This window comes from Cannabis sativa, chromosome 9 (assembly GCF_029168945.1).
Source record: "Cannabis sativa cultivar Pink pepper isolate KNU-18-1 chromosome 9, ASM2916894v1, whole genome shotgun sequence".
In the NCBI taxonomy this organism is placed as follows: domain Eukaryota; kingdom Viridiplantae; phylum Streptophyta; class Magnoliopsida; order Rosales; family Cannabaceae; genus Cannabis; species Cannabis sativa.
In genome coordinates, this window is record NC_083609.1 from 55,862,223 (window position 1) to 55,889,925 (window position 27,703).

The following is a 27,703-nucleotide window of genomic DNA, read 5'->3' on the forward strand; positions in this document are numbered from 1 at the left end:
TACTTTTTTACTGTATTTTTTTTATAAATTTCATACTGCAGTATACTGTGAAGTTTCACTGGTGTTTTTTAGTTGTTCTACTGTTGTTTTGAGTTGTTCTGCTTTGTATTTTACTAGTATTTTATAAAAACACAGTATTTGTGAAAAAAATTTCGTGTAACAGTCTTTTTGTAAAAATTCATTTAAATTTCAATATTTTTGCAAGTTTCCCTTTTTTTTTAGAAAATACTTATTTTTCTTCAAAAATATGTTAAGTTTTTTTTTTTTATTATTCCACTATTATTTTTAGTTATTCTATTTGGTGTTCCATTGTTATTTTATAAAATACAGTACATTTGATACAAAATTTAATGTCATTTAATGCTTATTTAATAATTTATTAAAAATCTAAAATAATAATAATCAAAAAAATAAATATAAAATTTAATAATAAATTAATAATAATTATGCAAGTTATTTAATGTAAATGAGCATGCTAACTAAACTTTAATGACAAAATATTAAAAATAGTATAACAACAAATATAAAATCATAACATTTATTGTGATGCAAATTTTGCATCATGTTATATTGTCATCCAAATTTAGATTACTATTTGTTATGTGAGATATTTGCATCATAATAAATTTGGTACACTATTAAAGTAAATTTTTAACAAAGTGAACTATACTTTACATTTACTCACTTATTTGCATCTCATTGGAGATGTGCTCGGGTTTTTATATCATTTTTAATAGATGTAGGCTTTTGCTATTTCTTTTACAATTGTTTCAATTATGTCTCTAATTTTATCTTTTATGCTAAAAATGCCTATTTTAGGTGTGACTTACATAAGTTATAAGTTATAGTCCCTTAAAAAACTAAAATGAATATTTTTGAAAATTACTATTTTGAGTTTTTGACATAGAGAAAGAGAACCCAAACTTAAATTTTCTAAAATATATATAATCACATTATGCATAATGTTTCTCAACAATTGTATGTGCCCCTATTGAGTATTGGCCCTCTAATGAATTTTACTTTCACAATATACATTAAACCTTCTACTAATGAATTATACAAACAATGCCTTATGAATCTCATCCCCCACAATCAAGAAGTTTTCTTCTCCTTATATTTTCTTGCAAAAACAATGTACACCAACATGTTTAAGAAACTAAGTCCAGCCAAAAGCCAGAAGAAGTAATCAAGGTGCCCTTCATTCAGATTATCAGGAATCCATCCAGGCTTACCACCTTGTGTTGTCATGTAAGTCACAATGGTCAAAACCAATGAGCAAAGATAGTTCCCTAAAGAATTTGTTAGCAGAGAAAATGCACTGCATAAACTCCTCATGGCATCTGGTGCTTGCTCGTAGAAGAACTCGTGTTGCCCAATGAAAGTAAACACCTCTGCAGAACCCAGCAAGAAATACTGAGGAACTTGCCAAAATATGCTGACAGGCACAACAACATCCTTGTAAACTAACCCGAGCTCTCTCGCAAGTTCTAGTCGCTTAATTTCTACTATGGCAGCTGCAGACATGCAGAGAATCGAAATGAAAAGGCCTATTCCCATTCGTTGCAACTGCGAGAAGCCTCTTTCTTTACCTGTGTACTTCCTTGCTATAGGGACAATCAGTCTGTCATAGATTGGTACCAAGATAATGACACTAATGTGATTGAAAAGTGAAAGAGAGGCAGCTGGAATTGAGAATGACCCCAGAGTTTTATCCATCATCTTTCCTTGTTCTACAAACAAGGTTGGCATTTGGGCAAAAACAGCTGAAAAGATAATTCCAGTTGCGCAAATTGGAAGCATTCGGCTCAAAATCTTCAGTTCCTCAACTTGTGTGACAGTGCAAAGTCTCCAGGGATTAGAGTAATCCCCACTTTCAGTCTCCATTTCTGAGACCAAAGCAGCCTTGTCTAGGCACCTGTAAATTATATCTATTAGTAGGTAAGAAAGAATAGTAGTTAAAACCAGGGAGATTAGAAAGATGATCACCTCAGTTCATCGCTATGCTCCAGTTTGCGACTCCCTTTGATAATCGAGCTTTTGTCTTGCGTTTCATAAAGGACGCCACTATCCTCTGGCACATCCAGTCTCCTCTTATAGAATGCTGCAACAAAAACTTGGCATATTCTTGTTAAAGGGCTTCCTCCTGCTCTCTGTAATCTGTATACAAGCGTGCCCGAGAACAGACTTGCAATAGCAATGCCAATAAGCAAGGTGGGGATTCCAAATCCTAGGCCCCAGCCAACCCTGTCTTGAATCCATACCAATAAGCTACTTGCTATTATGGCCCCAATGTTTTGAGAAAAGTAAAACCAGTTGAAATAGGTTCCTTTCTTTACTCTTTCTCTAGGATCAGTATCATCAAATTGATCTGCCCCGAAAGGCCAAATACAAGGTTTCATCCCACCAGTCCCAAGTGAAATCATATAGAGCCCGAAAAAGAATATGGCATACTGTGCAGGAGTAGCTGAAGGGCATACAGAACCTATACATTCAGCAGGCTTCAATGATGGAACTGATGCTGAAAGAGTTAAGGCAGACATTCCCTACACCAATCACCAATCCAACATATCAGTATTTTGATCCAAACTACAAAAAATCAAAGCTGAGATCACATTCACAACATCATCGCGATGATATACTAAAGGCTTGAGCTTCACTTTATTGAGAATGTTGAGCATATGAGAGAAACAAGTATGAAAAAGATTAAACATACAATTAGATAAACTGTGGTGAAAACTGCAATTGTCCAATATCTACCCCAATAGGTATCTGCTAAGATGGCTCCAATTAGAGGTGTAAGATAGCAAGTTCCTTGCCAAGTAGTAACACTTCTTGCTGCAGAGACATTTCCTTTGTGTAGTTTTTCAATTAGATAACTGACAAGATTCGTCGAAATGCCATAGAAGGCAAGGCGCTCGCAGAAAAAAGTACCTGCATTTCACATTTAGAATCATTAAAATGAGAGAAAACATTAGCAAACAAGAGTAATGCTTTAAAAGACTACACTAACCTAGAATGAAAGAACATGCTCTCCATTTCCCAGTATTATTTTTAAGAACAGGCCTCCCGCGAATGTCCACTGAACCGTCACCTGCATACAGTCTGGTATCTTCATCCTGAAGGTGAATATTCATGAAAACACAAAATCCCATCACTCATTCACAGAAAACAAAATTTTTTTGATGCCTCCAAATAGGCAAAAAGTAACAATTGATGGTATGGCCTGAACTGCACTTAAATAAGGTCTTAATGGAACAGAACTGATCAATATAAATTTTGGGAGATGCCATTAAATAGTATGGGAAGTTCCATTTGAATTCCATTGTTCAAGAGATTATGGCACTTGTCACAAAAAGCTAAGACAACCTAAATGAACTAAACTCACTGAAAAGTGTAAGAAAATATTAATAACTGCAATAATATTATTGTCTAAACTTTGAAACTCACAATTAATAACTCTCTTATATGAAGAAAATAATCAATAAAGCCACTGATTCTTGTAGAGTCATATAAGACAAAGTAGTACAGATGAAGATAAGAAAACAAAAAAGGTCAACTCTTTGCTTCACTCACTTCAAAATCTCCTTAGCTATGTTTTGGGTCAGATATATAAGCCCGGGGACCTACCCAGCACACTTCTGTGTACCCTTTTCGTTTTTGGCATTATAATTATAAAGATATTGGATCTGAGCAACAGAAACAGAAACAGAAAACACTGACCTAGTAAACCCAGAAAGATCATTCCTTTTTCCCTTTTTCAAAAAAAAAAATTAAAAAAAAAAATCATCCTTTTTCAAAACCCAGATATATATAAGAGAGAGAAAGAACAAGAACCTGGGTATTTTCGAGGAGGGGTGTGCCATCGACCTGGGAAGCCATGATAGTGATTTTGGATTGCCTTTTTCTTTTTGGGAGAAAAAAAAAGGAATTTTGAGTGTTGTTATAGTGGAGTGGTAGACTGGTAGTGAATAGCTAGCAGTTAGCAAAGCCGTCACTTCACAAAATATCACTGTAATTGCTCAAATCACTACACCAGAAAACACCTGCATTATTTCCATATCCATAGAAGATTTATAATAATTTTTTAAAGGACACAACTTGGCCTTTCAAAAATAAAAAGGCCACTACTTGGATTGGAGATTTAAGAAAATCTCTCATCTTCATTTCTTATGTCTCCAGTCCACTGTGTTCCACCAACAAAAAGGAGTAACTAACCTTTTTTACATCGAAGTAAATAATCACTAATTTATGATTATATATTATGTGTTTTTTGTTACAGTAATATTTTCTCCAAATCTTTGACATTAGTTATAATAATAATAATTAAAAAAAAGGTAAACTAGAATGCTATTTTGTCAAAATAAAAACACAAACTTTGGAATAATTAAGATGGAAATTTTGGAACCAACATAAGTATAAAATGTGATACCCAATCTTGAAATAAAAAGCCAAAGATTGTTCTTTTATAATCTCCACAGAAGTAAGTATTGAATCAACAGCTAAAACTAAAGACTTCTTGATTAAATACAGAAAAAAACAAATAATTTACAGGTTCATTTTTTCCAACTAAAATCAAAGGAAAAGAAATTCAATTATTTGTGGAGATTGCATTGCAGTGGTTATTTACAAACTAGTGGGAGCATAACTCTTGCATAGTGTAATATGGGACATCCAGCCATTCCACACTTTCTGGAGAACATCTTAAGAAGCCTTCTTATGCTTGTACCTTCCGGCGCAAACTACATAGGCCAGCACATTTACAAAGCTCAGTCCGGCCAAAAGCCAGAAATAATAATCGAGATGACCCTCATTCAGATTGTCAGGTATCCAACCCGTTTTCCCGCCTTTGGTTGTGAAGTAGGTTACAACAGTGAGAATAAATGCACTCAAATAATTCCCAAGTGAAGTTGTTAGAAGAGCCAATGCACTGCATAAACTCCGCATAGCATCAGGAGATTGATCGTAGAAGAACTCAAGTTGCCCGATGAAAAAGAATATCTCGGCTGCACCCAACAGAAAGTATTGGGGTATTTGCCATAAGATAGAAATAGGCACTGGTACGGCTTCATCAACTAAGCCAAGTTCTTTGGCTAGCCTCAGTCGATTAATTTCTATCACAGCGGCAGCAGACATGCACAGAACCGAAACAGCAAGGCCAATTCCCATCCTTTGCAACTCTGAGAAGCCCCTTTCCTTACCGGTAAATTTTCTTGCAATTGGGACAATTATTCTGTCGTAAACAGGAACCCAGAAAATAACACTGATGACATCGAAAGTGGAGAGAGAGGCTGGAGGAATGACGAATGAACCAATTTTTGTGTCCATCATTGTGCCTTGCTCCACAAACATTGTAGACATTTGTGCATAAACAGCGGAAAAGACTATTCCAGTAGCCCAAACAGGGAACATTCGGATCACAATCTTCAGTTCCTCCACCTGAGTTACAGTGCAAAGCCTCCATGGATCAGAGAAGTTGCCGCTATTATTCTCCGCATCAGATACAATAGCAGCTCTATCAAGGCACCTGCAACAAATACGCACATAAATAAGTTCAAACTTCGAAGGGGGCAATTGTCTACACAGGCAATAAAGACAGAATATTGATCATTGGCTAAAATAAATGTTGAAAATACTATGATCACCAGCAGCTTCTGCAAGAAAATTAACACAAATTTTTATTTTTCAGCTGGGTGGGGTGGGGTGGCGTGGGGTGGGAGGGGCAAAGAGTCACTAACTTATAAATATAGACATTAACTTTTAAATTCAATAGAAATTTCCAAGAAGAAGATTACGTTAGTTCATTGGTGTGCTCCAGTTTACGACTTCCTTCAATGGCAGAGTTTTTATCTTGTGTTTCAAATAGGAGAGTACTGTCTTTAGGTACCTCCAAAGTCCATTTTCGGAAAGATGCAACCATAACTTGGCACATCCTTGTAATAGGGCTTCCCCCCGGTTTTTGGAACCTGTAGATAGGTGTGCCTGCAAAGAAACTAGCAATGGCGATTCCCATGAACAATGCAGGAATGCCAAATCCTAAACCCCACCCAGCATTGTCTTGAATATACACCAGTAGACTACTTGATATAAGAGCACCGATATTTATCGAAAAGTAAAACCAATTGAAGAAAGATCCTTTCTTTACCCTCTCCTTCGAATCAGTATCATCAAACTGATCTGCCCCGAAAGAGGATACACATGGTTTGATCCCACCAGTCCCTAGCGCAATCATATAAAGTCCAACAAAGAATACTCCATATTGTGCTGGACTAGCCACTGGACAAACAGAACCAACGCATTCGGGAGGCTTTAGTGCTGGAACTGATGCTGAGATAGTCAAAACACACATTCCCTGAAAAAAAATAAGTAACTAATTATCATTATGATTGTATGGCTTTTCTTTCCTTAACTTTCCAAACCTTATTCAAAACAGGACAGTAAGTCATTTATCATACAACTACTCGAAAACTGTTATATGATTCAGAAATGATTCCCCAGAAGCTCCCTCGGCATTAATGGTATTCCCATTTACAGGTTTCAAGTTCCAATCTATACTTAGCGAAAAGAGGCTAAAAATTACCTTTTAAATAGAATGCTAAAGAACTAGAATAAACACTTACTGGCAAAAAAAGAATAAAGGCTGGTTTCCAATAGGACTTACAATAAAGTAAATTGTGGAGAAAACACCAATAGTCCAATATCTTCCCCAGTAAGCATCAGCCATGATGGCCCCGATAAGGGGCGTAAGATAGCAAGTTCCTCCCCAAGTGGTAACATTTCTTGCAGCCGAGACATTTCCTTCGTGCAACTTTTTCGTAAGATAAGTAACAAGATTAGTCGAAATCCCATAGTAAGCCAAACGTTCACAGCACTCAGTACCTGTAATGTAATGTATATTGCAAAGATTTGACGAAAAATAGCCAGTTTAATAAATGAAAACAACATCAAGAACAAATATAGATTAAAAAAAGCTTAACAGTAAGAACAATAGAACACCTAGAATAAAAGGACAAGCTTTCCAGTTTCCAGTATTCTGCTTCAACACACGGTTTCCTTTCAAGTCAACTGAGCCATCACCAGTGTAAAGTCCACTCTCTTCATTCTGAATTAAAATACTAAAACAATTATGCGTCTAATCCAAGAATCTATATCAGAAAAACACTTCCATATGGCTAGCTAATACAGAAACAAATCTCATAAAGGCAAAAGATGTGATTCTTCTCTTACTCCCTTTATAAAACAAACAATACTAATGAGTGGCTTACAGAAATGAGTATCAAAAACCAAACACATCATGGGCACTAATTTGGAAATGAGAATAAAAAAGTTCAAAACGACTGATGTAAAATGATACTTTGGCAAAAATTTATAGCAGAAGAAAGTTGATCATAAATATTCTGATAACATTCAATCCAATCCAATCCAATTCAATCTTGAAACAGGATAAAGGGAGACACAAAGACCAACCATGGTATTTATTTTATTCCCCAAACTAACACAAATAAATAATAGTAAAAATTAGGAGAATAATAAAAATTCAACCATTAATTTACAAATTCAGTGCCATCATAACCTGTATTGGAACAAATAAAAAAAAAAAACCAGATTCTAAATTCCGAAATTCTGAAGAAAATTGATATGGGTCGTGGTCAAACAAATCCAGCCTAAAGGAAAATTATATGAATTATCAATATCAGTAAAAAAGGAAGAAGAATGAAGAATGAAGTGTGAACCTGAAGAAGACCATCTTCCAAGAGCGATCTATCCTCTTCAAGGGAACCCATTTCTCTTCTCTCGTTTCTGAACTTTTTTGTTGTTTTTGATGTAACAAAGTTTGGGACTTTGGATACTTGTATACCTTTCTTTCCTTTAAAGTTCTTTCTTTTAAGTAATATCTATATATTTATTTATTTGTTTATCGGTGCTTTGAATTGAAGTTTATTATTTAATTATTATTTATTAGTTTGTTTATTTGAGTTGAATATGCTTACTTTGAAATGAGGTTAGGGTAAGAAAGAAGGAAGTTGTTTTGGAAGTGATGAAATATCTATCCATCTATCCAACTTAGATGATGTCATGAGCCAAAGACAAAACATTGGAAGTTGGAAAAAGATATACATGTTTTGGGGTATTCAAAATTGGACCATACTATCATCATCAATTTATGACACACCCAACTTAAATAAAAATGATTTCTCAAAGAAATCTTTGTAGCACAAAGTGTATAGTATGGGAAAAGTCCATAGTAAACATGTTTAAGAGGGTATTTTGGTAGATATTTTATCGTTCGATATATATATATATATATTTTTCTATAATAGTTTACGTTTTAGTAATTTAAAATTACTTGTAAATTTTTAAAAATTTTAAATAATTTATTGCATTAAAAATAAGTTTCAAATATATTGTTACATATGTGATTATTTTTTATACAAGTGGTAAGTATATATTTGAATTTTATTTTTGATACGGTGAATTAATAAAGATTTTCTTAAAAATTTGTTTGTGGTCCTAAATAACTACAACGTACAAAATTATGTAAAAAAAAATTAAATTAAAAAGCTCTCTTAAATATCAAAATAGATAAAAGGGTTTACTAAAGCATCATTTTAAGAAAGGAAAATTTTGATTTATTATTCCTAAAAAAACCCTCTTACAAAAAATAACCCCTAGTAAATTTATACCATTTTATCCTAAAAATTCCACACTATACCTAAAAAATCCTTTTCATTTATTGTTTCAAAAACTTAAAAAAATTTATTTCTCTCTCCAACTCTCTCATCAACCCATCCAAAAGGAGCCACCATCCTCCTCCCTCTATTTCTCTCTCTAGATCCCTCTCATCTGCCCAAAGGAGTCATCGCCCTCAACTCGTCTGGTCCTCCATTGAAGCCCAAATGTTCGCAGTGGAAGCCTATCCTTCGTCTCTCGTCCTCCATCTCCCGTCCTTCATGAAAGCCCAAAGTCTGCCACACCACATTCTAATTGAAAGTTAGAGCTCGGTTAATAGGTAAATATTTTTTAAAATATTTTGTTAAATGATTGAAAAAATATAGTTTATTTTCGATATATCTATGTAGTTGTTGTTTGTATTTGTTTGGTTTTGATATATTTTTTGCTGAAATCGTAAGATCTAGTTTTTTGGAGTATTCTGTGTATTCGTACTTTTCTCGACATTTTTTTTGATACGTTCTTGACACAAATGTTCCAAGGTCAGAGAAGATTTTTCTCATCAGTTTTTTGATAGGATCTCGATTATTTATCGACAAACAATTAAGATCACGTAGATAACATTCAAGAATGGTTGCAAACGCAAAATCATTCAGTACAAAAAAAATTGTCGAGAAAGGTCTTCTCTGGCCTTAGGATATTTGCGTCGAGACCCGTCGAGAATGTATCGATAAAGCGTAGAGAAAATTACAAATATATAAAATACTCTAAAAAAACTAGATCTCATGATTTTAGCGAAAAATATATCAAAACTAAATAAATACAAATAACAGCCATATAAATATACTGAAAATAGAGTATACTTTTACAATTATTTAAACAATACTTATCTATTAATCCACGAGCTTCGACATTCGAACTTTGTGGTGGGACATTTCGAGTCTTCGACAAGTTTTCACAGAGGACTGGAGACGAAGGACGAGCTTCCCTGGCGGACATTTTGGGCTTCCACGGAGGATCGGACGGGTTGAGGGCAGTGAGATCTTTGAGCGGATGAGAGGGAGCTGCGGCGACTCCTTTAGGACGGTTGATGAGAGATGTAGAAAGATTTTCTTAAAATTAATCATATATGTATATGGAGATAATTAATTAATGGGTCATAATTAAAGCATAGTTTTCTGAATCATAACTATATGTGAAGTTAGAACAAATTTTATATGCTTATATTAATAAAAGAATTAAACAAACCATATATGCTGTGCTATAATAAGCTCCTCAATGTTATAAAGTGATCAACTCTCTTTTCGTTTATCAATATGAGATACCTGTATATGCTGTTTGGGAAAAATATACTTTAAAATTCCATCACATGCGAAATCTTTTTTTTTTTTTTAATGAAAGCAATCTTTATTAGACAGAAACATTCATTAATACAATGGACTGAAGAGCAAGAAGAACATCGCTGTCAGCAAAAAGACAACCTGACCGATAACAAGCACCACACGTCATACAGTGCGCGACTTTGTTAGTAGACCGTTTAACATGATCAATAGAAATCTCTTTTTCATCCGCTCATTTGTGATATTTTACAGGATTAGAGCGCGCTTTTAATACAATTCTTTTGATATAATATATTTGTTTGTTTGTGAATTGTGATATAATATGGAGATATAATTATTTAACCTTACAAAATTTTAAATTAGTAATTTTTGTTTTTGTGAGGGTAAATTGAAGAAGGTTAACTAAGATAACAAAAGTAACTACACTATTACAAAAGGTAGGAAGGTCTAATTCAAAGGACATGCTAAAATGCAGTTGGAAAACTTCTGTTAAATTAATTTCATTATAGTTATTAGTTCATTTCAATATTTAGTTTCACATCTTTCAATTTAATAAATATTATAAAAATAAAGCATTATCACAATGATGTGATTTGTGGGGTTTGCACTTAGCAGCTCCTAAGTATATTTTGATAATTACTTAAATAAAGACTATGTTAAGTGTAATTAAATTATTATTAATAATAATAAATATTAACTCTTTGCTTAGAAATCATAAAAAAGTCATCTCATATTAAGGGAAGAACAAAAGGCCAAGAAACAGAGTCACAAAAGTCAGATTATCATTCATCAAGGCACAAATTAGTAACAACAATCAACCAATTTTAGTGATGGATATGACAGTAATCTTATTGTGCAATCTCCATATATGCATGGAGTAAAAAAAAAAACCTTAAAAAGCACTAGACTTCTTATGCTTGAACTTCATGGCAAAGACTATATAAACCAACAAATTCAAAAAGCTAAGAGCTGCCAAAAGCCAGAAGAAATAATCAAGATGACCTTCATTCAAATTCTCTGGTATCCAACCAACTTTCCCACCCTTTGTTGAAAAGTAAGTTACCAAACTAATAATAAAAGAGTTCAAATAGTATCCCAATGAAAGTGTTAGTAGCAATAATGCACTGCATAGACTCCTCATAGTGCTTGGTGACTCTTCATAAAAGAACTCTATTTGCCCAATTGAAGTGAATACCTGTGAAGTTCCCGCCAAAACATATTGAGGTATTTGCCATAAGATACTTATTGGTACAACCACTTTTTGGTGAACTAAACCAACTTCTCTTGCAACATAAAGTCTATACATTTCTACAACTGCGGCCGCTGACATGCTTAGAGCCGAAATGAAGAGGCCGATCCCAATTCGTTGCAGCTCTGTGACGCCTTTTTCGTTGCCTGTAAATCTCCTAAGAAAGGGGACTATTACTCTGTCATAGATTGGAACAATGAAGAGAATAACAATTATGCCACATGTTGCAAGAGCAGCTGGAGGAATGGTTAAAGAGCCAATAGTTGAGTTCATCACCATGCCTTGTTCCAACATTGTTGTGGAAATTTGAGCAGCATTAATAGAGAAGGCTATTCCAGTAGCTAAAATTGGTAATAAATGGATCAAAGTCTTCAATTCTTCAACTTGATTTACAGAACAAAGTCTCCATGGATTGAAGGGGTTTCCACTAGTACTAATCTCATCATCAGCAGCAGAAAACACAGCTGCCTTATCAAGAAACCTGTTGTGTCAAGTAGTGTTTGTTAGACTTAGTGGGAATTGGAATGTCAAACTCAATCTATGTTTGGTAAATTAAATTTTAATGACCAACAAATCTGTATTTCTAAGTGGGTTTCACTTTTTAAGTTTAATTTATGGTAATGCTAACCTTCTCTAACATTTAAGTTTTATATTCTCAATCTAAACGCCCATTAACTTTACTCCCTCGAAATCTAACTCACATAACAAATACCTCATTAGTAATGAGTGTGTTCGGGTTGTGGTAACGAAATGGATGGAAATAATCAATTTTTATTTCAAAACTTCATTTGGTTGCATTTAAAGTATTGAAATGTTATTTTAATGGAATGAATTTTCTATTATTTTAGTGGAATGACTATAATTTTCTACTATTTAAAAATGAGAAGGAAAACCATTGTAATGCAAGATGAAAAATAATAGTTTTTCTTGAGTGTGTGATTGAAATCTATCAAAAAAATGTACCCTTATTTTAGGCTAAATGAGAATTGTAATACTCACTTGAGTGTGTTAGTGTGTTTAAGTTTATTGCAGCCTCCTTCCATGGAAGAATTTCTTTCTTGTGTTTCATCAAAAAGATTTGTGCTTTCTTTAGGCACCTCAAGATTCCATTTTCGACACGACGCAACCAAAACTTGGCACATTCTAGTAATTGGACTTCCCTTTGGCTTTTGAGTTCTATAATAGGGTGTTCCAAAAAGGAAACAAGCAATGGCAATGCCCATAAAAAGTGCAGGAATACCAAATCCTAGTCCCCAACCAACATTATTTTGAATCCATGCAAGAAAAGTACTTGCTATGAAAATACCAATACATATTGTAAAGTAAAACCAAATGAACAAAGATCTCTTCTTTGATCTTTCTTTTGGATCAGTGTCATCAAATTGATCCCCACCAAATGGTGACACACATGGTTTGATACCACCAGTTCCTAAAGCAACCAAATAAAGTCCACATTCAAATATAGCAAATTGGATAGCATTGGCTGGAATTGATGCTGAGAAAGTCAAGGAACATAATCCCTGCAAAAACAAAGTTAAAATATTGGTCAAGTTTAACATACCACACTCACTTCTCTTTTTCTATGAAAAATGAAAGCAAGAATATGAGAACTTTATACTATGAAGTAGATGGTGGAGAAAGCAAGAATGGTCCAATATTTTCCCAAGTAAGCATCTGCAACAATGGCTCCAATAAGTGGTGTGAGGCAGGTAGTCCCTTGCCAAACCGAAACAGCTTTCGCAGCAGCCACATTTCCTTGATGCAATTCTTTAGTAAAATAAGTAACAAGATTACTAGAAATACCAAAGAAGGACAGCCCTTCACAACATTCAGCACCTGTGTTATGTAATTACATATAGTCAACAACATTAATCAATTCATCATTATTTAATACAAAATAAAAGTACCTATAATGAACCAACATGCTCTCCAATTTCCACTATTTTGCTTCACTGCTGGCTTTCCTTTTGCATCAACAGACCCATCACCAGTGTAAACCTCACTCACTTCATTCTAATAATAACAATAATTAAATTATTAACAACAACATTTTTCTTACTTAATTACTTACTAGTAAGAAAATTAAGAGAGACTGAGTAAAAGAGTGTACTGGAAGTTGAAGAAGAGGATTTTGCAAGAGTGAGGCTTGATCATCCAAATTATCCATTTTTACTCTACTCTTCCTTCCTTCTACAGCTAATGACTATTTATGTACTATACTTGTCTCTAGAATTAGAATGCTCTGGTGGTGGTTTCTAAGCCCTTTCTCTCACCATTAATTATTCTTTCTGTATAAGGTTAGATCAAGATATAACTATAGTACTTTCTTTTACATAAAAATTGACCAGTACTGTAGTAACCTTTGTTTGCTCATGAAGTTTTTATTATACATTAGCTCTTAAGATTGCTCTTACTTATTAACATAAATATATGGGTGCACTCTTAGTGGGTATTATCCATGAATGGGTAAAATTAAAAAATTTTGAGTTTTTATGTTTAATTTTTCTATCTAATTAAAAAAATCTCTCATTTTTATATTATATGGGCTGAGACATGTTCCATCGGTAAAAAAAAAAAAAAAATTTAGCAAGAAAAATAAGAAAAGAAAAAGTTGAGTTTGAGTTAAAAATTTTTGTATGAACATATTTATAATATAGTAAAAAAAAGAGATATTTTTTAATATTTTTTTTAATTAAGTAGTTAAATTAAGCACAGAAATTCAAATTTGTGATTTCATTATTCGTTATTAGATCAAAATTCGATAGTTTGATATTTTTAAAATTAATATTTATAATTAAATTTGTTTAGTAACCATTTATGGGTAATACCCATTAAGAAGTGTTCTAAATATACTAAATTATGTTAGGTGCATTGTACGTATATTTAATTATATTTTTAGTTTTTATTTTTATTATGTGTAATTACAAATTTTATAAATTAAAAGGAAACTACTTATTAATTTTTTTTAATTTTTTTTTAAAAAACAATATTTAAAATTTTAAAAATTTGAGAAAAATAAATATAAAGTTTAAGGATATTAAAATTGAACATACTCTCAATATTAAAAACAACCAATAAAAAATAATAATATTACAAATAATATATTAATATTTATATATATACGTTTAATTTAATCTAAAATTAATATAAGTCCAATTAACCTAATACAAATAATATTAATATTTATATATTTAAATCAATGTAAAATAAATAAACTTAATTTATATATATTTATAAAACTAACCTAACTAACACTTAAATTTAACAGAATATTCTTATATTCTTAAAATATTCTGTTAAACTAACAAAAACTGTTAGATAACCATATTTTATATGTAACGATATATATTTAATTTGTATTTATTTATCAATTATTATTTATTGTTTTACTCATTTTATAATAAAATTAAATAAAATGTGGTGGAAAGACGTAAAAATTATATTTTATAAAATACTATTATTTACCAGTCGTATATTATATGATCACAACTTATAATAAATGTAAAAAATTAGTATTGTGATAAACTTACTAACCTTAGTATGACCTTCTGTTGTCTATAATTAATTTTATAATTTAAATTGGAACATTAGATTATATGTATTAATAATTTGTCTTTTATTGAAATTCATAATTTTTTTTTGAAAAGGAATTGAAATTAATTCGATATGTACGATTCATTATCCCAAAATTAATATGTGAACCAAAATAAAAGATGAAAAGAGAATAAAAATATTGGATTACAGATAATAAATGTTTAAAAAGTGTTACAAATAATCATCATTGCATGTTTTAATGTTGGCTGGTTGGCTTTGTATATCAACTATACATTTTTTTTATAAGATAGAATCATATTTTATGGGTTTTTTATATAATTGTTATAAATTTTTAACACGTGAGTGACGTCTTACAAGGACTGTAACTAATTACTAAGTAATTGAACTTAAAATTCTATCTGACAAACAATAATTTGATGTTTGAAAATAGTAAAATAACAAAAATTAGCAAAATGGCAAAATTAACAAATAACAATAAAAAAAAAATAAATAAATAACAATGATTTAAAAATTTAGGAAAATTAATTTCAATTACTTTCATTTTTAATGCAATTAATCTTCTTTTTCTACTTATCATAACGGAATATAAATTATTAGATAAAGAATCCAAACTATATGGCAGTATATCTTACATTTCTGAGGTATAATACTCATAATTAACAAAAAGTAATAATCCAATTATTGTAGAAGCCACACAAATACTTGTTTTGTACCGAAACCTATATATGGTTTTTTTTTTTGGAAAGAACAAAGGTTCTATTAGATAGAAAAACAGAAAGGGAATACAGGGGGATTCCCCTCCCCATGAATTACAGTCTGAAAATTGCTAGACAATCTAGCATTCTTGGCTAGTGCATCAACCTCTAAATTAAAAGAGCGATTAATGTAAATAAAATCACAACTAACAAACTTCTTACTACAATCTAAAATCTCTAAGGCAACACTAAAGGAGTTCCAAAAAGGAGGACAATGCCCTGCTCTCAAGGCATTTACAGCTTGAGAACAATCCGACAGAACACAAATACGATCCCAATTCTCTTCCCGTGCCTACTGGAGAGCCAGAAGAATAGCTTTTAATTCTGCAATGAGGGCTGACTCTGCTTTGGTTCTTGAGGTCCTGTGCGCCCAACTAGGTGTATTCTCAGGGCCGGCCCTAGGCATAGGCGGACTAGGCCCGTGCCTAGGGCCCACACTTTTCGGGGGCCCAAAATAAAAAAATAAAAAAAATTATAAGGTTTTTATTTAAGTAAAATTTAAGTGTATTATAAGCAATAAATATTCATAGCTTAGTTGGTTGAGGTGGATAGCATAATATTTAAGGTCATGGGTTCAAATCTCATAACACTCCTTTTTAGATATTTTTTTTATATATATTTTAGGGCCCCAAAATTTAATTCGTCTTGGGCCCATATATTTTCAGGGCCGGCCCTGTGTATTCTGCATCCTCATTACAGCAGCCAAACCTGCTTCACCATTCAGCCAAGAGGCATCCGTACAGAAAACTCTCTTGCCCGCCAAACTTATTTCTGTACAAGGTTAGAGATCAAGATATATAACTATAATACTTTCTTTTACATGAAAATTGACCAGTGTAGTAATCTTTGTTTGCTCATGAAATTTTTATTTTTATACAGTTTTAAACATTACAATAGGCAATGTGGCTTCCCACTACTGAGCACTCAAATTAAAAAACAAAAAATTAAAGTATGAGTTATTATAAGAAATGAAAGTCATTTATTCTATTAGAGTACTATCAACACTTTCTCTATCTTATGTTTCAAAATATTTTACTAATTTTTTTTTTTTCAATTTTAGCTCATATTTATATTACATATTACATCAATTTTTTATTATCAATTAAATTATATATTTATAATACACAAATAATAAATTATTGTTATATTATATTATAAAAATAATTTAAAATAAGATATTATTATAAAAATAATAGAAAAATTATAATTTGGCACTGAAACTTAAACATCTCTTAACTAGATATAGTTAAGTACTATTAAATTTTTTAATTTTTTTTTTTAAAAAAACAATATTTAAAATTTTAAAAATTTGAAAAAAAATAAATATAAAGTTTAAGAATATTAAAATTGAACATACTCTCAATATTAAAAACAACCAATAAAAAATAATAATATTACAAATAATATATTAATATTTTTATATATATTTAATTTAATCTAAATTTAGTATAAGTCCAATTAAACTAAAACAAATAATATATTAATATTTATATATATTTAAATTAATGTAAAATAAATAATATTAATCAATATATATTTATAAAATTAACCCTATTAATACTATTTAATTTTACGGAATATTCTTAAAATATTCTGTTAAACTAACAAAAATTATTAAATAACTATATTTTATATATAAAGATATATATTTAATTTGTATTTATTTATCAATTGTTATTATGTGTTACTCATTTTACAATAAAATTAAATAAAAGGGCGTTTTTCATAAATGTACAACAAAAACAACATGATTACAAAAAATGTGCAAAAAAAAATTATTTTAAAAACTTATATATTTTGAAAACTTATTACATGAAACCATACATTTTAATCATTAAATAATAAAGTATGTTTATTAAAACTTAAAATAAACAATTTCGTAAAATTAATTAAACAGTTTTATAAAATAAACAAGTTAATTTTTTTTTATTAAAAGATAAATATTTATTATATATTTTAGTATGAATTATTATAATTTAATAAGATTTTTTTAATAAAATACAATATCAAAATTATAAACATTAATGTATATAAATATAAATCAATACTTAAAATTACTAAAAATAAACATGACACATAGAGTGATATAATAAACATATCTGAATATTATTATTTTGTTTATTAAATTAGTATGTTTAATAAATAGAAAACAAAATAAACATATATATACAAAGTATTTTATATTATTAGTATGTTTATTATAATTGTAAACATAAAAATAGACATAGACAATTTATATTATACTAAAATAAGTATACATTTTTTTCTATTGTTTCTATATATTGATTATTTTCTAATAAATTAGTGAACGAATTTTTTATTGAAGTATAGTTCTTACATCAAAAAATAAATAAACAAACATAACTTTATAAACTCCAAAAATTATTTAATTAGAAAAGATAAACATGACACAATAAACAAAGAAAAAGATAAAGATAAACAATTTTTTTTTATATATATATATTATTTATTTTCTAAAAAATTACTAAAAAATAAACATAACACACATAGAGTGATATAATAAACTTATGTGAATATTATTATTTTGTTTATTAAATTAGTATGTTTAATTAATAGAAAATAAAATAAATACATATATAAAATATTTTATATTATTTGTATTTTTTTATTATAATTGTAAACATAAAAATAAATATAGCTAATATTATCATATATATAATAATCAATAGTTATTACTATATATATATTCAGGGGCGGAGGTATTCTATGACCTTAGGTGGCCATGGCCCCCCCACAACTTTTCATGAAATTATAGTATTAGTAATATATGTAGGTAAAACTAGAGAAACTATAAATTATTAGTTTTCATTACTTTATTTATAAGGTTACTCTTATAAGATATATGTTATATTATATATCAATAAAAATAAATACTATGATTATAATAATGATCTTTTGACACGTGATCATAAAACAATGTATAGATGAAAAAATATAATTATGAATAATGACACTTTGTTGTAATTTTCTAAATTAAAAAGGGGTCATTGAAGTAACATATTTTTTTAAATGGTAAATATCATTTTAGACTTTGTGTTTTGTAAAAATTATTGATTAGACTCTCTATTTTATTAATTGATAAATTAGACATTATATTTTCTAAAATAGTACAAAATAGTATCCTGAACTGATTTTTTGTTAATATAAAAGTTAATTATAATCTGATCTAGAGTTATTATGACAAAACTTGATATATTTTCTGCATTTATTCGTGCTATATTTTTTTTTTCAAGTTTATTATATATATAAAAAAAATATCAAAAATTGAGCTCAGTGTACTATTTTAGAAAATGCAGTGTTGAATTTGTCATTTTACAAAACAGATGTTTCAGTCGGTAACTTTTACAAAACACATAGTTTAAAATTGTATTAACCATTTTTTAATAGAAATTATAAGTCTTATCTTGTAGGTTCCATACAAAATGATCTAAAACTTTTACACATATGATTCTTTTCTTTTTTTAATAATAGAAGAAAGTATTGACTAATTAATTAATAATATATATTGCAAAAAAATTATTGTAATTATTTGTGTTGTTACTAAATTCTTTTATGTTAAATGTTAATTACTAAATAATATTAATTTTATATGTAAATGCTAATTATTTTTCTTAATAAAATCATAAAATTTCATATATAATTACCATGCATGGTGTATTTTTAAATATAATAGTGTAATTACTAGACTATGTAATATAACTAGTAATTAAACACTTATATTCAAACACGCTTTATAAATAATATTTGTAATGTGCAATATTATTATAAAAAATATTTTGTTTGAACTATAAAATTTTAATAATTGGCCCCCCCAAGGATTTAATCCTAGTTTCGCCCCTGTATATATTATAAAAGAAATTGAAAAAAACTTTTTAATTATACATAAAAATATATGAGAAAATGATAATAAATTTTTTTGCACATATTTTGTAATTAATTAAAATAATGTATACAAAATTATAAAATGCCCTAAATAAAATGTGGTGGGAAGACGTAAAAATTATATTTCAAAGAGTATTATTATTTACTAGTCGTATGTTAGTATTGTGATAAACTTACTAACCTTATTCTGATCTTCTGTTGTCTATAATTGATTTTATAATTTCAATTAATTAGAATATTAGATTATGTGTATTAATAATTTGTCTTTTATTGAAATTCATAATTTTTTTTGAAAAGGAATTGAAATTCATAATTGAAGTGAGAAATTCGATATGTACGATTCATTATCCCAAAATTCCTAATATGTGAACCAAAATAAAAGAGGAAAAGAGAATAAAATATTGGATTACAGATAATAAATGTTTAAAAAGTGTTACAAATAATCATCATTGCATGTTTTAATGTTGGCTGGTTGGCTTTGTAGATCAACTATATACATTTTTTTTAGTGTAACTATACATATTCTTATAAGATAGAATTATATATTTTATGGGTTTTTATAAAATTGTTATAATTTTTTTAACACGAGGTCCCTAAGTAATTGAACTTATAATTCTATCTGACAAACATTAATTTGATGTTTGAAAATAGTAAAATAACAAAAATTAGCAAATAGGCAAAATTAACAAATAACAATGATTTAAAAATTTAGGAAAATTAATTTCAATTACTTTCATTTTTTACTTAAGTAATGCAATTGATCTTTTTTTTCTACTTATGATAACGGAATATAAATTATTATATATTCTGATTAAGACATAAGGAATTTAAACTATATGACAGTATCCTACATTTCTTAGGTATAATACTCATAATAAACAAAAAGTAATAATCCAATTATTGTAAGCCAAACAAATACTTGTTTTGTACCGAAACCTATATATGGTTAATGTTGTGATATTTTCATTACGCAAGTACACGTATTGTTAATAATTAATAAACTCACAAAGAGTGAAATCGATCCTATCACTATAAAAAATTGTTACTTAATTTTAGTGACAACTTTTTAGTCACAACATAATTTTTTTTTGTGATTATATGTGACTTTAAGTCACAACAAAATATTACTTGTGACTAAAACATAGTATTTAGTTATAAGTTGTCACTAATTTTGTTTTAATCACAACACTTGTTGTGACTAAAAATACATTTAGTTACAACAAATTGTAATTTTTGTGACTAATACATTTAGTCATGGACCTTTTAATCACAACATAGGAATAATAATTTATAATTAGTCACAATTTTTTCACTTTAGTCACAAGTTTTGTTATGACTAAAAGTAAAAAAATTTGTAGTGTACAAAAATTATAATAAAGTATTTTAAAATTAAACTTTTACTTCTATTTAGTTATTTGAATTTAAGAAGAAATTACAACTAGAATTTAAAACGATGAAAACAATAAAATCAAGCAAGTAAATTGATATGTAAATTAACGATGATTAAAGATTAGGGTTATTGATTTCAATTGATTAAAGATCTATTTATTATGGTGATTCAATTTCTATTACCAATTTTTATGCAATAGCAGGTTTACTCAAGTAATTTATAGTCTTCTCAGATATATAAATCTCAATTACATGTAAATTTTCTATTCTCGTGATAAACTAAACATGTAAAATGTAACGCCCGTATTTTAATAATAATAATTCCCAAATCTAATTTTAATAATTAATATATTAATAATCATATGGATCGGGATCCCGAGTATCAAAATACTAGTTAAAAGTATTTTACTAATATGTACATATATTTTTTTTTTTAAAGTTTAGCGGACAAGCATCCTCAAAATACAGACTCCAAAATACTAATAAACCGAAACCCTCCAGGTTGCACTGCCGCGATATGTACAATCATGCCGAGTTCCGCCTCACTGTTCCTCCAGCTTTGCTTTTCCTTTACCTACACAAGGTAGCAAACTGATGAGTCAACAGACTCAGTAAGATATGCAAGAAATATATAAAAGTAGCACGCTGCCAGCTTTATGATTAAGCTGCCCTGAGCTTAACAACGAAGCTCACCAAATGATTAAGAACGTTCTTAAGGGTAGTACGACTACTATACCAAATGCACTAAAGTACCAACTCTGTACTTGTGTTGGTAGAGCCCTAACTGTACTCCCGGGGATTACTAAGTGTTGTACCACGGACACGACGTACCCTGGGTACTCGTGTTGGTAACACCGTAACCACATTAACATGCAATACTATACTAACACTTGAATAATCATTTTACATTCATATATATATTTTTACGCTATCTTACCTCGTTCCGTGCTCAAGTGTGCCGGTCAGCCTGAGTGGAAGTGCAGCTCGACGTTTTTACAGGGCCCTAAACCAATATGTTCAAAAACCCATGAGACACTCGCTAAAACACTTATCGGGGATTCAAAATAGAAACTAAGCTTAACCCTATCGATAAAAAGGATGCCAATACCCTAAATTACTTAAAAACGGGAAAAACTAGGGCTCGGGAAAAAGCCCCAACCGGCAGGCCGGTTCCCAACCGGAAGTCGGTTCTGGGACCAACCGGTCGGCCAAGTTGCAACAGGCCCTGTGAACCGAATTCCGATTCGAGGAACCCAAAAATTCTTCCCCTTAATTCAAAACAATCCCAAATCTTTTCAAAACTTCCAGAATACCTGTACACATTATTTTTAACCAATCCCAAGCAGCAAAACACCACAATTCACACAATTTCTCAAATCACCATTAGAGCTCCAACTTGAGCTCTTAAACTCAATTTCCATCCCAACTTCAAAATAACTAACTAATTCAGCCCTAAACACTCAAAGCAATCAATACCTAACTCCAGAAAAGAGAACAAACCAAAAATACACTCACAGCCCCCTTAAATCCCAAAACTACAAACCAAAACTTAAAATAAAATCAAAGAATATCAAAGAAAGCAAGCAAAAAGGGTTTTACCTTGAATTGGAGCTTCAATTACAACAACAACTAGCTGAATTGAACAAAGAAAATCCCAGCTTAGTGCTGGTTCCTACCAAATCGAGAGAAAGAGGGAAAGAGAGAAGTGATTTTCTAGGTTATTCTCCTTACTTCTTCACACCAAGTATATTTAACTTTTCCTTTCTTTTTTTTTTTAAAAAAAAAACTTAAATTCAGATTTAAATAAAACCAAATAAGACAAAATCTTCCTTTGACAATTTACTAAATTGCCCTTAACTAAAATCCCAATATTAACCAACTAAAAAGGGTAAGTTGGTAATTAAAACCCCGACAATTCTAACGCTTCTAACATCTAACTATAATACTCCGATAATATTCTATAACATATAATATACGACTCTCTAAAGGCCCAACGTCGCTGTCCACAGCCTCCGAACACAATCACAGAAATTGAGAAAAATAGCATAATAAATATATACGAACTCAAATAAATTCACATGATTGTATTATTATCAATAATAATAAAATCTCATACATAAACCCTAATTATTTAATAATTTAAAGTATTAATCATATGCAGTCTTTACAATTATCCTCCCGTTAAAAGGATTTCGCCCCCGAAATCTACCTGAATAACTCAGGGTGCTGAGCCCTCATATCGGATTCCAATTCCCAAGTGGCTTCTTCCACTTTACTATTCCTCCAGAGTACCTTAACCAATGATATAGTTTTAGTTCGCAAAACTTTTTCCTTCCTATCCAGAATTTGCACTGGTTGTTCGTCATAAGATAGATCGGGTTGCAACTCTAACATTTCATAACTCAGAACGTGCATTGGATCAGATACATACTTCCTCAGCATGGAAACATGAAACACGTTATGCACTGCTGACAAGGAAGGAGGTAAAGCTAACCGATAAGCAACTTGTCCAACTTTCTCCAGAATTTCAAAAGGTCCAATAAACCTAGGGCTCAATTTACCTTTCTTTCCAAAGCGTCTGATTCCCTTCATCGGGGATACTCGTAGAAAGACACAATCACCAGGTTGGAATGTAACATCCCGTCGCTTAGGATCTGCATAACTTTTCTGCCTGCTTTGAGAAGCAAGCATTCGAGCTTTGATCTTGTCTATTGCTTCATTCGTCTTCTGGACTAATTCAGGGCCCAAGTACTTCCGTTCTCCTGTTTCGTCCCAATGAATTGGGGAACGACACTTTCTTCCATAGAGCAGCTCATAGGGAGCCATTCCTATGGTACTTTGATAACTATTATTATAGGAGAATTCAATCAGAGGCAAATACTTACTCCATGACCCTCCAAAATCCATGACACAAGCTCGTAACAAGTCTTCAAGTATCTGAATGGTTCGTTCAGATTGCCCATCTGTTTGAGGATGAAAGGCTGTGCTGAATTTCAAATTAGTTCCCATAGCCTTTTGCAAACTCACCCAAAACTTTGAGGTAAATTTAGGATCCCTATCTGAAACGATTGACTTCGGTACTCCATGAAGACGGACAATTTCTTTCACATACAAATCAGCATACTGATCCACTGAATAGGTTACCTTAGCAGGTAAGAAATGTGCTGACTTTGTAAAACGATCCACCACAACCCAAACTGAGTCGTACATTCCTGTGGTTCTAGGCAAGCCAACCACAAAGTCCATTGCAATGTCTTCCCATTTCCATTCTGGAAGTGTTAATGGCTGAAGTAACCCCGCCGGTCGTTGATGCTCAGCCTTGATTTGCTGACAGGTTAAGCATTTAGTGACATAGTCCACTACATCCCTCTTCATCCCATACCACCAGAAATAGGGCTTCAAGTCTTGATACATTTTGGTGGTTCCTGGATGTAATGAGTAAGGGGTTGTATGAGCTTCTTCTAAAATTTCCTTTTTAAGCTCACTGAAATCAGGGACACACACCCGTGCTTTAAACAACAGCATCCCATTGTCAGAAATGGAGAAGTCCTTAGCTTTGCCTGCTAAGACATCTTCTCGAATTTTTACCAATTCAGAATCTTCTAACTGGGCCATTCTGATTCTTTCCAACAAATCTGACTGAAGTGTCAGATTAAATAATTTCTCAGTCACCAACTCAATGTTTGCTCTAGTCATTTCCGAGGCTAGCTGAGAGGAAATCATAACCATGTTGGATATCTGATCAGGTCCTTTTCTGCTTAAGGCATCAGCCACAACATTTGCCTTTCCAGGATGATACAGGATTTCACAGTCATAGTCTTTTACCAATTCTAACCACCTTCTCTGTCTCATATTCAAATCCTTCTGAGTGAAGAAATACTTGAGACTCTTGTGATCAGTATAGATCTCACACCTTTCACCATACAAGTAATGTCGCCAAATTTTCAAGGCGAACACCACTGCTGCAAGTTCTAGGTCGTGAGTTGGGTAACGCTGCTCATAACCTTTCAATTGCCGAGAAGCATAAGCTATGACTTTATCTGCTTGCATTAACACACAGCCTAAACCCTGCCTTGAAGCGTCACAATATACCACAAACTTTTCTTGATCAGATGGCAAGGCCAGGACAGGAGCTGTAATCAATCGTTGCTTCAGCTCTTGAAAACTCTTTTCACACTTATCTGACCATATAAATCGCTGATTTTTCCTAGTTAGCTCGGATAACGGCATCGCAATTTTGGAAAATCCTTCCACAAATCGCCGATAATAACCCGCTAAACCGAGAAAACTTCGAATTTCAGTGACTGTTTTAGGTCTAGGCCAATTCTTCACCGCTTCAATCTTCCCTGGATCAACCATAATTCCGTCTTTTCCAACAATATGCCCCAGAAAAGACACTTGTGACAGCTAGAACTCACACTTTTTAAACTTTGCATAGAGTTTATGATCTCTAAGCCGCTGCAGAACCATTCGAAGATGTTGCTCATGCTCCGCTTCTGACCGAGAGTACACAAGAATATCATCGATAAATACAATTACAAAATTATCGAGGAAATCCTTGAATACCCTATTCATGAGATCCATAAAAGCTGCCGGTGCATTTGTTAACCCAAAAGACATAACCAGGAATTCATAGTGACCATACCTGGTTCGGAAAGCTGTCTTCGGGATATCCTCTTCTCGAATTCTCAATTGATGATATCCAGACCTCAAGTCAATCTTAGAGAATACTGTCTTGCCCTGAAGTTGGTCAAACAAATCATCAATTCTGGGCAGAGGATATTTATTCTTAATGGTTAACTTATTCAGTTCCCGATAATCGATACACATCCGAAGAGTTCCATCTTTCTTCTTCACAAATAGCACAGGGGCTCCCCAAGGTGACACACTAGGCCGAGTGAACCCTAGATCCAACATCCCTTGGAGTTGTATCTTCAGTTCTTTTAATTCAGCAGGTGCCATTCGGTAAGGTGCCTTTGAAACAGGTTCCGCTCCAGGAATTAAATCAATGATGAAATCTATCTCCCGCTGAGGTGGTAATCCCGGCAATTCCTCTGGAAACACATCCAGGAATTCCTTAACCACTTTAACTTCTTCTGGTCCAAGTAACACAGGTTTACTGGAATCTACTACCACTGCCAGAAATCCAACACATCCATCTCGTAATAAATCCCTAGCTTTCAACGCTGAGATTCTTGGAACACGAGAACCTTGGACCGAACCAACAAAAACAAAAGGTTCCTCATTTTCTGGTTCAAAAGTCACCATTTTCCGTTTACAATCAATACTAGCAGAGTATTTGGACAAAAAGTCCATACCAAGTATAATATCGAATTCGGACAATGGTAACTCCACGAGGTCAGCACTCAATTCTCTATCTTCAATTCTAATTATTACTGACCTAATCCACTTTTTTGAAATAATTAATTCTCCATTAGGCAACAGGGTTCCAAACCCCGTTTCAAGAATATCGCTAGGTCTATCAAACCGATCAAGAAGTCTTGATGACACATAAGACCGAGTAACACCCGAATCAAATAAAACAGTATAAGCAAAACCATTGATTAGAAGCTGACCTGAAACTACTGAAGGACTGGCAGCCGCATCTGCCTGAGTTATAGCAAAGACACGAGCAGGTGCAGGTACAGGTTTAACCTCGGGCTTCGGTTCCTCTTTCTTCAACTGAGGACAATCTTTCCTGAGATGTCCCACCGAACCACACTGAAAGCAGGCTCTCCGGTTACAAGTCCCGGGATGATGCTTCTTGCAACGCGGGCACTCACGATAAGAATAAGTCTGACGTCCCCCTCTGTTCTGGTTTCCTCGAAACCTTTTTCCTTGTCCTGAACTTCCCGAAGATGGAAAAGTTCTTTTCTTCTGTTCAAGGGTAGAACCCCCACTCTCTTTTTCAGGACCCGACATAGGGAGAGTAGTGATCCCACCGACACCAGAAGACTCTCGGGTTTCTTGTAAAAATTTAACTGCTCCTTCAGCTCGAAGAGCCTTATCAACCATTTCTGCATAAGTTGTGGTATCATTCGTTGTAATAACCAGGTCATGTCTGATTTTGGCATTCAGCCCAGCCAAATACTTTTCTTTCTTGCTGAAGTCTGTTGGTACGATTTCGGAGGCTAACTTGGCCAAGCGATCAAACTTGGTGGTATATTCGGTTACTGACATACCCTCGCCTTGTACCAACTCAACAAATTCCTTCCGCTTTGCACTGCGGACCGCCTCATTGTAATATTTGGCGTTGAATAATTCCCGGAACTCTTCCCAGGTCATTCTGGTCACATCCCTGGTGAGGGATACCATTTCCCACCAGATCAGGGCATCCTCTTGAAATTGAAATGTGGCACATGCCACCCTATCATTTCCAGCTACTCCCATAAAATTCAGTATTTTCTCAATAACGGTCAACCACTGCTCAGCCTTTAAAACATCAGGGCCTCCCAAAAATACTGGAGGCGCTTGCTTTCTGAACCTTTCATATAAAGGCTCCATGCGGTTACCAGCAATATTTTGCTCAGCTGGTACCACAGGGGCTGCAGGAGCTATAGGAGCCGCAGCAGGCGGTTGCGGGGGAGGCTCAACAGGAGCATCCCGTTGCCTGAGTCGTCGGATCTCTTCTTCTTGTTGCTCAATTCTAGTTTGCATCTCAGCAAACCTTTGTTCCCAATCAACAGGGGCCTGAGGTGGATTCTCCTGTCCACCTCTCGGGACTCGACCGCGGCCTCTACCGCGTCCACGGGGGTTTTGGGGATTTCTACCACCCCGACCACCTCCGGTCTCAACCAATTCACCCTGCCTTCTAACGTTTCGCTGGTCGTCCATTATTTAGGACT

The 27,703-nt window shown here is 32.1% G+C and overlaps 5 protein-coding genes across 5 annotated transcripts; all 5 read right to left on the reverse strand.

Moving 5' to 3' along the window:
- Positions 1–929: 929 nt before the first annotated feature.
- LOC115722049 (protein NRT1/ PTR FAMILY 8.3) lies at positions 930–4,222 on the reverse strand. Its single transcript, XM_030651169.2, has 5 exons — positions 3,835–4,222; positions 3,011–3,116; positions 2,714–2,931; positions 1,987–2,543; positions 930–1,915 (listed from the first exon to the last, which is right to left on the reverse strand). Exons 1-5 carry the CDS (start codon positions 3,877–3,879, stop codon positions 1,093–1,095), a joined length of 1,749 nt encoding a protein of 582 aa, XP_030507029.2. The 5' UTR covers positions 3,880–4,222; the 3' UTR covers positions 930–1,092.
- Positions 4,223–4,435: 213 nt separating this feature from the next.
- Positions 4,436–8,070, reverse strand: LOC115722294 (protein NRT1/ PTR FAMILY 8.3). Its single transcript, XM_030651463.2, has 5 exons — positions 7,731–8,070; positions 6,994–7,099; positions 6,659–6,876; positions 5,793–6,349; positions 4,436–5,524 (listed from the first exon to the last, which is right to left on the reverse strand). Exons 1-5 carry the CDS (start codon positions 7,779–7,781, stop codon positions 4,702–4,704), a joined length of 1,755 nt encoding a protein of 584 aa, XP_030507323.1. The 5' UTR covers positions 7,782–8,070; the 3' UTR covers positions 4,436–4,701.
- A 2,699-nt stretch (positions 8,071–10,769) lies between these two features.
- On the reverse strand, positions 10,770–13,648 carry LOC115723348 (protein NRT1/ PTR FAMILY 8.3). Its single transcript, XM_030652791.2, has 5 exons — positions 13,367–13,648; positions 13,164–13,269; positions 12,875–13,092; positions 12,256–12,776; positions 10,770–11,737 (listed from the first exon to the last, which is right to left on the reverse strand). Exons 1-5 carry the CDS (start codon positions 13,421–13,423, stop codon positions 10,900–10,902), a joined length of 1,740 nt encoding a protein of 579 aa, XP_030508651.2. The 5' UTR covers positions 13,424–13,648; the 3' UTR covers positions 10,770–10,899.
- An 11,167-nt stretch (positions 13,649–24,815) lies between these two features.
- Positions 24,816–25,217, reverse strand: LOC133030800 (uncharacterized mitochondrial protein AtMg00860-like; the record flags this gene model as incomplete). Its single annotated transcript, XM_061103690.1, has 1 exon — positions 24,816–25,217. A coding segment is annotated over exon 1 (402 nt), but the record flags the coding sequence as incomplete, so codon positions are not given.
- Positions 25,218–25,251: 34 nt separating this feature from the next.
- On the reverse strand, positions 25,252–27,362 carry LOC133031515 (uncharacterized). Its single transcript, XM_061105033.1, has 2 exons — positions 26,660–27,362; positions 25,252–26,068 (listed from the first exon to the last, which is right to left on the reverse strand). Exons 1-2 carry the CDS (start codon positions 27,360–27,362, stop codon positions 25,266–25,268), a joined length of 1,506 nt encoding a protein of 501 aa, XP_060961016.1. The 3' UTR covers positions 25,252–25,265.
- Positions 27,363–27,703: the final 341 nt, after the last annotated feature.